Consider the following 13,405-nt stretch of genomic DNA (forward strand, 5'->3'; position numbering starts at 1 on the left):
TCTGGAGTCAGTCCATGGCCCAGGGTGTGGAGACTCCTGTTGTAGGGTATGTCTGCCCTGAACCTCTTTCCCTCAGTATTCCCCCATCCAACCCAGAACTGTGAGCTCTCTTAATCTGGGATTCACTGGGCAAGCTCTCTGTTGCCAAAACATCCCCCCCACACACACACACTGCTTCTCCAAGTTTACATTCCAGATTATGACAAAAAGATTTTTAAAAAGCAATACAGATAGTCCTTGCTTAATTATGCTATTGGGACCAGAAACGTCATCATTAAGTGACACAGTCATAAGTAAACAGAAACACATGATCACTCCATATAGCAATGACAGTTCCAGCAGACCCAGTGGCCAATCTTAAGCAAGGACTGCACATTTCTTCAAGTGTGGACTTCACATGTTTGCGAACGGTGACTTGCTGCCAGCTTCACCATTGAGTTGCTTATTGGAAGCCAGCAGGGAAGGTTGCAAATCACAATCGCGTGGGATGTAGCAATAATGATAAGTACAAGGATCAGTCACAAGAACCACTTATTCAGCACCATCATTAATTCATTTCATTTCATTTCATTTCATTTATTGGATTTCTATACCGCCCTTCTCCCTAGGGACTCAGGGCGGTTCACAGGGCATATATAAATAACTGTACAAAAATTAAAAGAGAATTAAACCATGCCCAATTAAAATACAGCAATAGTAAAATAATAAAACCAATTAAAAACCCATATTCCCCTTCAGGCCAGACCAGCTAACTCAAACAAGTGGGTCTTCAACCCGCGACGGAAGGATCGGAGGTCCGATGCCATCCAGAGCTCAACCGGCAGTTGGTTCCATAGTGCCGGGGCACCCACAGAGAAGGCTCTCCCCCTGGGGGCCACCAGTCGACATTCCCTGACCGGAGGCACCCTGAGGAGGCCCTCTCTGTGGGCACGCACAGGGCGGAGGGGAGTTGACGCCGGCAGCAGGTGGTCCTCGAGGTATCCCGGACCCATGCCATGTAAGGACTTAAAGATCATAACCAAGACCTTGAACCTCACCCGGAAGACAACTGGTAACCAATGCAGCTCGCAGAGCAAAGGTGTAACATGGGAGTACCGGGAAACTCCCAAGACAACTCTCGCGGCCGCATTCTGTACCAGTTGGAGCCTCCGAGTGGTCTTCAAGGGAAGCCCCATGTAGAGAGCATTACAATAGTCTAGGCAAGAGGTCACGAGCGCATGAGTGACCGTACACAGGGCATCCCGGTCCAGATAGGGCCGCAACTGGCGCACCAGGCGAACCTGGGCGAAAGCCCCCCTAGTCACGGCTACTATATGGTCTTCCAGGGTAAGTCGTGAATCTAGGAGGACTCCCAAGTTGCGAGCCCTATCCATGGGGGGTAAGAGCTCACCCCCCATAGAAAGCGATGGAACATTTTGAATGTCCCGGGATGCCGGAATGTACAGCCACTCAGTCTTGTCAGGGTTGAGTTGAAGTCTGTTCCTCCCCATCCAGACCTGAACCGCCTCCAGGTAGCGGGACATCACAGCGAGGGCATCACTGGGGTGGTTTGGGGTCGAAATGAAAAGTTGGGTATCATCGGCATATTGATGATACCCAACTCCAAAACCACGAATGATCTCACCCAGCGGTTTCATGTAGATGTTGAACAGGAGAGGCGAGAGAACCAACCCCTGAGGAACTCCACAAACGAGAGACCTAGGGGCCGATCTCTGCCCCCCTGCCAACACCGACTGCGAGCGTCCCAGGAGATAGGAGGAGAACCACTGAAGAACTGTGCCTCCCACTCCCAATCCCCTGAGACGCCGCAGCAAGATACCATGGTCGATGGTATCGAAAGCCGCCGAGAGGTCTAATAGGACTAGGACAGAGGAATATCCTCTATCCCGAGCCCTCCAGAGATCATTCACCAGAGCGACCAATGCCGTCTCCGTGCTGTACCCGGGCCTGAAACCCGATTGGTACGGGTCTAGATAATCCGCTTCATCCAGGACCAGAGGGAGCTGATGCGCCACCACACTCTCAACAACCTTCGCAAGAAAGCGAAGGTTGGAGACTGGACGAAAGTTGTTCAATACAGCTGGGTCCAAGGCAGGCTTCTTGAGGAGAGGTCTCACCACCGCCTCCTTCAAGATGGTGGGGAAATAACCCTCACTCAAAGAAGCAGATATAACCGCCTGGAGCCAGCCTCGTGTCCTCTCCCTAGCTGCATAAACCAGCCAGGAAGGGCACGGATCCAATAAACATGTGGTGGAGCTCAGCCTCCCCATAATCCTGTCCACTTCATCAGGGGTCACAGAATCAAACTCCTCCCAGATAACATTGACAAGACCGCCCGTGTCCTGATCGCCAGACTCTGCCCAGCTGGAGTCCAAACCGGTCCGAATCCGAGCGATTTTATCCGACAGATGTTGACTGAATTCCTCGGCACGACCCTGCAAGGGATCCTCCCTCACCTCCTGATTAAGAAGGGAGCGAGTCACCCTAAACAGGGTGGCCGGGCGATTATCTGCGGACGCGATGAGGGTAGAGAAGTAATCACACCTCGCCACCCTCATCACTGCGAGATAAGACCTAATATGGGTTCTTAACCGCAACCGGTCGGATTCAGATCGGCTAGACCTCCAGCAGCTCTCTAGGCCCCGTTTCCGACGCTTCATCTCCCAGAGCTCCGCGGAGAACCATGGAGCTCGTTGGGATCTGCACCGGGTCAGGGGCCGCAAGGGTACAACCCGGTCAAGTGCCTCAGTGGCTGCCCTTTCCCAGGCTTCCACTAAGGCATCCGCCGAGTTGTGAGCAATGGAGGCAGGTGGGGACCCCAGCGCCGCTTGGAATCTATCAGGATCCATTAAGCGTCTGGGGCGGTACCATCTAATTGGCTCCGTACCCCCACGGCGGGGGGTGGCAAAACGGAAGACCAGCCGCAGGAGGTGATGATCGGTCCATGACAGGGGCATAATAAATGGAGAGCCCCCACCAAGATCATTGATTCAAATGATCACATGATCGTTAAACAAGAACCACCTGCAATTTACCTGGCATTTTAAGAATAAGAACTTAAAATATCTTTCTCTTTTTTCTCTTCAAATCACAGGTGTCCCTGGTGCCATGCCAAATGCCACATGGGAAGGTAACTTGAGAGCTGTGAAATGGAGTGATGCAGAAAAAAATCATGGAGGATGCCATGGTAAAATGAATATCATTTTAATGTTTGTGTCTTTTAATATTTAAAAGATTAATAATATTGCCCTAAATTTAGTATCTCATGAACCTGTTCTGGCACTATTTTTCTTTTGTTTACTATGGAGATTAAAGGGATTGTAGAAAAACATACTGTGCATTGATTGAAACATGCAGTGCATGAACCCAGAAATGCCCAGTGTTTGGAGAGCGACAGGTTTAGCAACCTTGGCAAGACAAAGTGGCTGTGGGATTTTGGCTCTCCTGGCATCAGAGATTTGCCATTTTGAGTTCTGCATGGGTTTCTACTTCTCCAGACAAAACCAGTGCATAATATGGGGATCTTCCTAGGTTATCAGCTGCTGCTTAAAGAGCAGGGAATAGTTATGGCCAAGAGACCTTTGCCCAGATTCATTTGATATCTCAGTTGCAGCCTTTCTTATACCCGGACTGTCTTCTTACAATTGCTCATGCCTTAAACATTTTACGTTTGGACTACTGAAAAACAGGCTTTGTGGGCTGCCATTGAAGGCCAACTTGTGGGCAATTATGGTTGTGCCTCAGCAAACACATGTGACTCCTTTGCTGTGTAAGTTGCATTTGGTACTGGTGAGTTTCTGGGTACGATTTAAGATACTGATAGTCCCCTAACATCATCATCTTCATGGCATAGGACCTGGTTACCTGGGGAACACCTTTCCCCAATAAATCATTTTGCCCTGTAATCTCTGACAGAATAGGCACGCTCTGACTTTGTCTTTGACACAACATCATCTAATAGGTCTCAGGAAGCATCTCTTTTCTGGCCTGGCACCTGCCTTTGGGAATAATATTTCTCCATAACTTCAAATTGTCTCAACCCCATGACCCTTGAAAGTCATTCATGAAGAACTGGTTCTTCTTCCACGCCCTGGGAGGGGCTGTTGCTTTTATTGAAAGCTTTTCATGATCACTTCTTGTTCTTTTTAGTTTCCATTATTTTTTGGGCTTTAATTTTAAACTCCAGAGACTTGGTCAACCTGGGTGATTCTTTAAATTTGGCAAAATAAATAAATAATAATTAGGTTAATTTACCAAAAGAAACCCCCCCCACACACACACACTTCTATTCCCCTGGTACTTTGTATACATGTGACGTGTCTTAAGGTTTTTACAAACAATTCTGTGTTTAGCTGTCAGCACCCAGTTTTCAAAATATATCATGGACTTTAAAATTGCATACTTGGCAGCTTTAAATTTGTAATCACAACAATTTAAAAAACTCTCAAATACGTATTCCAAGCAGCAGAACGTGGGTGACTAGAATGACAGGATTATAGTGTATTGTCTGACTTATTTAAGTTGCAGAAATTTCAAGCAGTTAGGAAAGAAAAAAGACAAGAAATGGGGGCGGGGGAGAAAGAAAAAATACACACTAGAAGTAAAAAGGAAGTCACAGGAAAATTATTAAAAAGGAAGAGAAAGTGAATAAGACAGAAACTAAAGAAGTAATAGGGGGAAAGGGGGAAAAGTGAAGCAGACTAACTTTTTGCTCTGTTCTCCACCTCAGGATGAGCTGATGTCTTGTTTTAATATGAGGACACAGTCACTAGAATGGAAACAGCCTTGAGGTATAGAGGTTGAGTGTATCTTACAGGATGGGTAGATAATGTGCTATACCTGCTATACCTGCCTCCTTCCTGTGCAACTGCTTTCCTGGTCCTGTGATGGGAATGGGTAATGGGGGTTGCCAAACTTGTGGGTGCAAGAGAACTTCAATCTTGCATATCTGAGGTTGGAGTCTGACTATAGACCTGATGCAAATCACTGAAGCTTCAGCATACAGTAGTTGTTGTTGTTAGCTGCGAAGTCGTGTCTGACCCATCGCGACCCTATGGACAACATTCCTCCAGGCCTTCCTGTCCTCTACCATCTTCTGGAGTCCATTTAAGCTCACACCTACTGCTTCAGTGACTCCATCCAGCCACCTCATTCTCTGTCGTCCCCTTCTTCTATTGCCCTCGATCTTTCCCAGCATTAGGCTCTTCTCCAGTGAGTCCTTCCTTCTCATTAGGTGGCCAAAGTATTTGAGTTTTAGCTTCAGGATCTGGCCTTCTAAAGAGCAGTCAGGATTGATCTCCTCTAGGACTGACTGGTTTGATCGCCTTGCAGTCCAAGGGACTCGCAGGAGTCTTCTCCAGCACCATAGTTCAAAGGCCTCAATTCTTTGGCGCTCAGCCTTTCTTATGGTCCAACTTTCACAGCCATACATTAAAACTGGGAAGACCATAGCCTTGACTATACGCACTTTTGTTGACAGGGTGATGTCTCTGCTTTTTAGTGTGCTGTCTAGATTTGCCATGGCTTTCCTCCCAAGGAGCAAGCGTCTTTTAATTTCTTGGCTACAGTCCCCATCTGCAGTGATCTTGGAGCCCAGGAAAATAAAATCTGTCACTACCTCCATTTCTTCCCCATCTATTTGCCAGGAATTGAGAGGGCCAGATGCCATGATCTTGGTTTTCTTAATGTTAAGTTTCAACCCAAGTTTTGCACTCTCCTTCTTCACCTGCAACAAGAGGCTCTTTAGTTCTTCTTCACTTTCTGCCATTAGAGTGGTATCATCTGCGTATCTTAGGTTGTTGATATTTCTTCCGGCAATCTTAATTCCAACTTTTGATTCATCTAGCCCTGCCTTTCTCATGATGTGCTCTGCATATAAGTTAAAAAGACAGGGCGACAGTATACAGCCTTGCCGGACTCCTTTCCCAATTTTGAACCAATTAGTGGTTCCGTGTCCAGTTCTCACTGTTGCTTCTTGACCCGCATATAGGTTTCTCAAGAGACAAATAAGATGGTCTGGTACTCCCATCTCTTTAAGAACTTGCCACAGTTTGTTATGATCCACACAATCAAAGGCTTTAGCATAGTCAATGAAGCAGAAGTAGATGTTTTTCTGGAACTCTCTAGCTTTCTCCATGATCCAGCGTATGTTGGCAATTTGATCTCTAGTTCCTCTGCCTCTTCGAAATCCTGCCTGTACTTCTGGTAGTTCTCGATCCACATACTGCTGAAGTCTAGCTTGTAGGATTTTAAGCATGACTTTGCTAGCATGAGAAATGAGTGCAATGGTGCGATAGTTTGAACATTCTTTGGCATTGCGTTTTTTTGGAATTGGAATGTAAACTGATCTTTTCCAATCCTGTGGCCACTGTTGAGTTTTCCAAATTTGCTGGCAAATTGAGTGTAGCACTTTTACTGCATTGTCTTTTAAGATTTTGAATAGCTCAGCTGGAATACTGTCACCTCCACTAGCTTTGTTGTTGCTCAGCTTTTCTAAGGCCCACTTCACTTCACATTCTAGGATGTCTGGCTCGAGGTCAGTGACCACCTCATTGTGATTATCAGGGACGTTAAGCTCATTCTTGTATAGTTCTTCTGTGTAATTTTGCCACCTCTTCTTAATCTCTTCTGCCTCTGTTAGGTCCCTGCCATTTTGGTCCTTTATCATGCCCATTTTTGCATTAAACGTTCCCTTCACCTCTCCAATTTTCTTGAAAAGATCTCTGGTCCTCCCTATTCTATTGTTTTCTTCTATTTCTTTGCACTGTTCATTTAAGAAGGCATTCTTATCTCTTCTAGCTATTCTCTGGAATTCTGCATTCAATTGGGCGTATCTTTCTTTTTCTCCCTTGCCTTTCGCTTCCCTCCTTTTCTCAGCTATTTGCAAAGCTTCCTCAGACAGCCATTTTGCTTTCTTGCATTTCTTTTTCTTTGGGATGGTTTTGGTTGCTACCTGTTGTACAATGTCGCGAACCTCTGTCCATAGTTCTTCAGGCACTCTGTCTATCAGATCTAATTCCTTAAATCTATTTGTCACCTCTACTGTATATTCGACAGGGATATGATTTAATTCATACCTGAGTGGCCTAGTGCTTTTCCCTACTTTCTTCAGTTTAAGCCTAAACTTTGCAAGGAGAAGCTCATGGTCTGAACCACAGTCAGCTCCTGGTCTTGTTTTTACTGACTGTATAGAGCTTCTCCATCTTTGGCTGCAGAGCATATAGTCAATCTGATTTCTGTGTTGACCGTCTGGTGATGTCCATGTGTAGAGCCGTCTCTTGGGTTGTTGGAAAAGAGTGTTTGCTATGACCATCGTATTCTCTTGACAAAATTCTATCAGCCTGTGCCCTGCTTCATTTTGTACTCCAAGGCCAAACTTGCCTGTTATTCCAGTTATCTTTTGGCTTCCTACTTTAGCATTCCAATCCCCCATGATGATAAGGACATCGTTTTTTGGTGTTAGTTCTATAAGGTGCTGTAGGGCTTCATAGAACCGGTCAATTTCATCCTCTTCAGCACTGGTGGTTGGGGCATAGACTTGGACTACTGTGATATTGAATGGTTTGCCTTGGATTCAAACTGAGATCATTCTGTCATTTTGAGGATTGTATCCCAGTATTGCTTTTCCTACTCTTTTATTGACTATGAAGGCTACTCCATTTCTTCTGAGGGATTCTTGCCCGCAGTAGTATACCTGATGGTCATCTGAATTAAATTCACCCATTCCTGTCCATTTTAGTTCACTGATGCCTAAGATGTCGATGTTCAGTCTTGTCATCTCTTGTTTGACCACGTCCAGCTTTCCTTGATTCATGGATCTTACATTCCAGGTTCCTATGGAGAAAAAATCTTTACAGCATCGGACTTTCCTTTCACCACCAGACACATCCACAGCTGAGCGTCCTTTCGGCTTTGGCCCAGTCGCTTCATTCTTTCTGGCACTACTAGTACTAGCCCTCTGCTCTTCCCCAGTAGCATATTGGACGCCTTCCGACCTGAGGGGCTCATCTTCCAGCGTCATATCGTTTTGCCTTTTGGTACTGTCCATAGGGTTTTCATGGCAAAGATACTGGAGTGGGTTGCCATTTCCTTCTCCAGTGGATCACGTTTTGTCAGAACTCTCTGCTATGACCTTTCCGTCGTGGGTGGCCCTGCACGGCATAGCTCATAGCTTCATTGAATTACACAAGCCCCTTCGCCACGACAAGGCAGTAATCCATGAAGGGGATACAGTAGTACGAGTCATATATTAAATCTGGGTTTTATCCTGGGGCAATGGCAGTTTGATCTGTTTAGAGCAGGCATGTCAAACTGCCAGCCCATGGGCCGGATGTGTCACACCGAAACCACGCCCACCCATTGCTGGCAATGCCGGCATTGCCACACGATGTATTGTGACTCTTTCCCCATTGCTGGCAATGGGTGGGCATTGTTTCAGTGTGACGCATCCAGCCCGTGGGCCAGCAGTTTGACATGCCTGGTTTAGAGGCATAACATCTGTCTCTTGTAATGGTCAGGCCACTCTTGGATTGCTTCAGATTTCTCTGGTGATTGGTTCATCCCAGGTGTTTACAGTAATGGACCCTGAGGAATTCTCTGAGGCTCCGTTCCACAATTTGCCTGAGGCCTTACTTACCACTTGAAATGAGAGGTGAAGATGGCCTTTACCTCACCCTTCTATAATCATTCCTTGTGTGTGGATCCTGAGGAGTTTTCAGAAGAGTGATGAAACAAGAGAAGAGATTTCTGGAGTGGCCCTAAAAAAAGACAAGGAGCAACTCTTGAGCAGAAGCCTACTTAATATTGATACAAGAGTCTATAATAAATAGCTACATCATGAGAAGGGCCTCTCTCTCTTTGAATTTTGGTAGACCCCAACCCTGCTAGTTTTTAAGAAGGCCCTAAAAACCTGCTCTTCCAGGACACTGTCAAACCTGTGAGTTAGGCCTCTGGCTTCCAGTATAGTATATTTTATAATTTCCCTTTGTATTTGATGCTTTTAACCTGTGGTGCCTCTACTGACATAATGCCAATAAAAAGTTTTATTTATTTAATTATTAAATGCATTTATATGACCACCCATCTTACTAAACGTGACTCTGGGAGGTATACCATCAATAGCTAAAACAATACCACAACTGTTAAAGGACTTAAAAATAAACCAAAACAAGATAAATAGAATAAATAAAAATAGGATTGTGCGAGAGTGCAACCATCAAGCAGGTTCCCCATCGGATCCCCAAAATTGCTAGAAGAACCATATTTTCAGGGCCTTCTGAAAGGCTAACAGGGATAAGGCTAACATCATCTGGGATGGGACCCATAATCTATCCCTCCTGCCGAACAGGATGGGTAGATAAGCAGTCCCTCAAATAACCTGGACCCATGTCATGTAGGGCTTTAAAGGTCAAAGTTCTTTCGAGTATATAATCAGAATAATCTTTAAAATGTGTCTGTGTTTGAATAAGGGTTAAAAACCGACGATAGACATGGCTTAAGTAGCTCATGTAATCTTTCTGTTAGTTAGTGAAAAACAGGAAAACCACATTGTCTTTTGCAGCTATAATGTGCCTATTCTTCTATACACAACTGCTTGGAGCGGAAACTTTTTCTTTAGTCTGTGTCGGAGTCAGAAACCAGTCATTGCAGAGTGTCCCAAAATGTCTGTCTAACGACGCAGAGTTTATTATATTTATACAGTTTTAACAAGCAGGAAAGAGCACACAGCAAAAGCATTGTTTATTGGTGTATTCCCTTGTCAATCTTTAAGAACATCCCAGCCAGGGTAGTCTCACATATCTTGATGGTTCCTGGCAGTCCTTGGCGGTGCTAATTGGAGTGAGCTCATAGACATGCGGTTAAACAAGATACTGAGGCAGGCAGTTTTCTGCACACGGTCCCTTCATATCCTTGACCTCCATCTCTACAAGTCTGTATTTTTATTAAAGGTAAAGGTAAAGTTTCCCCCGCACATGTGTGCTAGTCGTTTCCAACTCTAGGGGCCGGTGCTCATCTCCATTTCAAAGCCGAAGAGCCAGCGCTTGTCCGAGGACGTCTCCGTGGTCATGTGGCCAGCATGACTAGACACCAAAGGCGCACGGAACGCTGTTACCTTCCCACTGTAGTGGTCTCTATTTTTCTACTTGCATTTTTACGTGCTTTCGAACTGCTAGGTTGGCAGAAGCTGGGATGAGTAACAGGCGCTCACTCTGTTACGTGGCACTCGGGATTTGACCCGCCAAACTGCCGACCATCTCATCCTTCAAGCTCAGCGTCCTAACCCACTGAGCCACTGCATCCTGTATTTTTATTGCTTGACTATAAATCACAAGCATAATTTCAGAGCAGTGCTGCTTGCTGGAACTCACTCTGTCTGTCTCAAGGATAAGGAGTAGCCCTTTAGTTGTACTAACTTGTAAGTGGAAATATTATGTTGTACTCATCAGTGTTGAACTCTTCCTTCAGCTTCTTGAGTCAGTTTTTGCTTTCAACAAAACCTTATTAGCCACCGACAATTACCTGGTAAGTGCACAGTAACATAAATTGAACAAACAAATAATTAAAGCATGTAACCTAGTAAAAATTGAATAGCCAGCACCCACATGCTCCAAAACTACTTTTTGATACTGATCCTGAATAAGGAGAAAAGGATATGATATTCTACGCCTCTGTTTTACTTCAAGTGTTATTAAAATTGCAAGATCTTCCTTATTTCAGTAGGATTAGACTGCAAAGACCTGAGTGCAAGTATGCATCTTGATTCTTCTGTCCACAAAATGTTATTGTAATATTGATATTTTATGCCTTGACAGGTCATTATGTCAGAAGCATATGTATCTATGGAACTGGTGACTTGCCATGGCTGCTGAAATCCAAAAATCTATTTGCTAACAAATTTGAACTCAAAACATATCCGCCTACTGTAGAATGCCTGGAATTGAAACTTCGGGAAAGAGCACTGAACGAGAGCGAAATACCAGTTGAACCAAGCTGGTACTTTTAATTTAAAATAAAATAAACACTTATTGGGGAAGAAGGATGATAATAAAAACTGCTCCTTTTAGAACAACTGTTTTTGCCTTGACGTGAGGTATTTTTTTGGATGTTCAATATGGAACTTTTTTTTTAATACATGAAAAAACTTTGCATTTTAACTGACCTAAGGATTCTGCACCATCTCTGTATTTCATTTGAATTTTATTCCAATTTTTTTAAAAAAAATGTGGCTCTCATTTCGGAACAGGATTCTCCTTTTTTTCCAATTGCATAGATTACTGTTTGCTAACACCCTCAGGAATTTTTTTTTTAAATTCTGAATAATTAGGTTAAAGAGTGAATTTGGATTATTTTACTAATTGATGGTCCAAATGGCATAATTAAGATTTTAATCAATAAAGATTCAGAGATGGATCTTCTAGCTCAGATTGCCTTTTGCACAACCTGAGTTTGCTTCTAGCTGTATTCTACTATTACTATTTGTTTCTGAATAGGCCAGATTCGTAGACTTTTACATTATCTGCTTAAACTTGGAGAAATGGCCTTCTGCACTGTACTACTGAAGACTTATCCTTTTTAACAACAGCAAAGCAACCAGTGAACCAGGATAGGACAGATGATCTAAAAGACAGACCAGGAATGTACTGTATATAGAAGAGTAAAACATTTATTGGAAAAATATATTAATATTAGATCAACAGTATGTTTCCACTTTTATCAAGTTTTGCTTGGCCACTTAATAAGCCTAGAAGTGATGTAAAGAAGAGCTTCTAGATGTACAGAAATAATTTTATATGGACCAACGTTTTTTTGATTTAGAAGGCTATCACTATCTTCAACGCAGAAGTGCCATCATTATCTTTTATACCATCTGCTAATCTGAAAGTCATTTTCATTATTCTTTAGGTAACATTTCTGCACACAGTTTTAATTTCCATCCCATCTACTATGGAAAAAGTAAAGAAAGAAATAGCAATGTATGCTAAATGTATACTGCTCAAAAAAATAAAGGGAACACTTAAACAACACAATGTACTGTATTTAATAGTAGGATGTCTTATCTTGTGTTCCCTTTATTTTTTTGAGCAGTATATTTAGGGTGGAAAAAAGAAAAAAAACACTCAAAAATCAACACTGGGAAAAAAATCTTTGTATTTTAGGCTGAAGGTTGCAATTCTATCATGAAATACCATAAAAAATATTTATGGCAATCAGTATACTAACAAAATACCTATCTTTGCAGAAGTCCTTTAACCATTATATAATTTCACTGTCACTATTTCTATTAAAAATATTGCCTGTGTTGTCCCCATTATTCTGTCTTAGTTATTTTACTTTTAAGTGAAATGGAATTATTTTTTCCCATAAAGACATGGATTTGCCAAAATGCACTGACTGAAGATTATTGACTGTGATTCTTTTTTAAAATAACATTCAGTTGGTTAAATAAAATAAAATAGTATTTATCAAAACACTGTGCAGACATCGCCTTTACTACAGACCCTTATCATACAGAGCAATGAGGTTACAGATAATCATAATTATTATGGCTGTGCATGCTTCAAAAATGAGCCAGGAGAAATGCTTTGGATCTCACACAACTACAGCCTCCTCTGTCACTTATTAAAACAGCACAAATCGAGCTGCCACCACCAAGGCAAATGGTTGCTATGGCATCCTGGACCACATGGCAGCTCTTTAGTCAAACTTCATCCTTTCCCTTAGCCCCCACATCTTCCCAGCGATCAACATTCTCCTATGATGGTTAGTAGTTATCATTGGGACCTTAGCAGGAAGCTAAATTTCAGATCTGGTTGATCTGGTCATTATTAAATCAAGGTTTATTACTATCACAGACTGGCATGGTTGCGTTCTAAAGGTTTTTTTCCCACCATCCTGCGGGTTTCACTTTTTAATTTTTAGTAGCATGCCAAGTCACCCTGCTCCTCATTGATGAGATCACTAATGAGGAACCTTGTTATTGATCAATTTGGAATTAAGCTGCATCAGTCGAAAACCCTGGCCCTGTCAGTCTGCTGATCAGGGCCTGAGCACGAGCGCAGATGGCGGAATATGCCCCCCAATGTTAAGTCACCCCATGTGCTGCATGCCTTCTGGCTCTCATCAAAACGTCCCCTGTCCATTACCTTTTGGATGTAATGACCCCCCCACCCCTGATCTCCCAGAGATTTCTTTACCCCCTAGCCCTGGCCTGCTGGTTCCCTTACCTGAGAGGTCCTCCATCCCAAACATGCAGCACAGATACTTACAGTCAATTTGAAAAGTGTCCTTCAGCCTCGCTCTCAGCACAATTGGCCCAGCAGTACGGCACAAAAAAGTTTCTTGGCATACCACAGCTCTGGAGCTGCAAGAAGTCACTAGGCTGCATTGTAGCATGAAGCCCTTTGCA

The 13,405-nt window shown here is 43.5% G+C and overlaps 1 protein-coding gene across 1 annotated transcript in view; it reads left to right on the top strand.

The window, feature by feature from the left end:
* GCNT2 (glucosaminyl (N-acetyl) transferase 2 (I blood group)) overlaps positions 1 to 12,399 on the top strand; it is a 28,150-nt gene extending 15,751 nt beyond the window's left edge. The window contains exons 2-3 of the mRNA XM_081326156.1: positions 3,095 to 3,187; positions 10,812 to 12,399. Of these exons, the coding sequence (XP_081182282.1) occupies positions 3,095 to 3,187; positions 10,812 to 11,002 (284 nt within the window). The 3' untranslated portion in view covers positions 11,003 to 12,399. The remainder of the gene's footprint in view (positions 1 to 3,094; positions 3,188 to 10,811) is intronic.
* Positions 12,400 to 13,405: the final 1,006 nt, after the last annotated feature.

Source organism: Vipera berus (assembly GCF_964194415.1).
Source record: "Vipera berus genome assembly, chromosome: 3".
NCBI lineage: Eukaryota > Metazoa > Chordata > Lepidosauria > Squamata > Viperidae > Vipera > Vipera berus.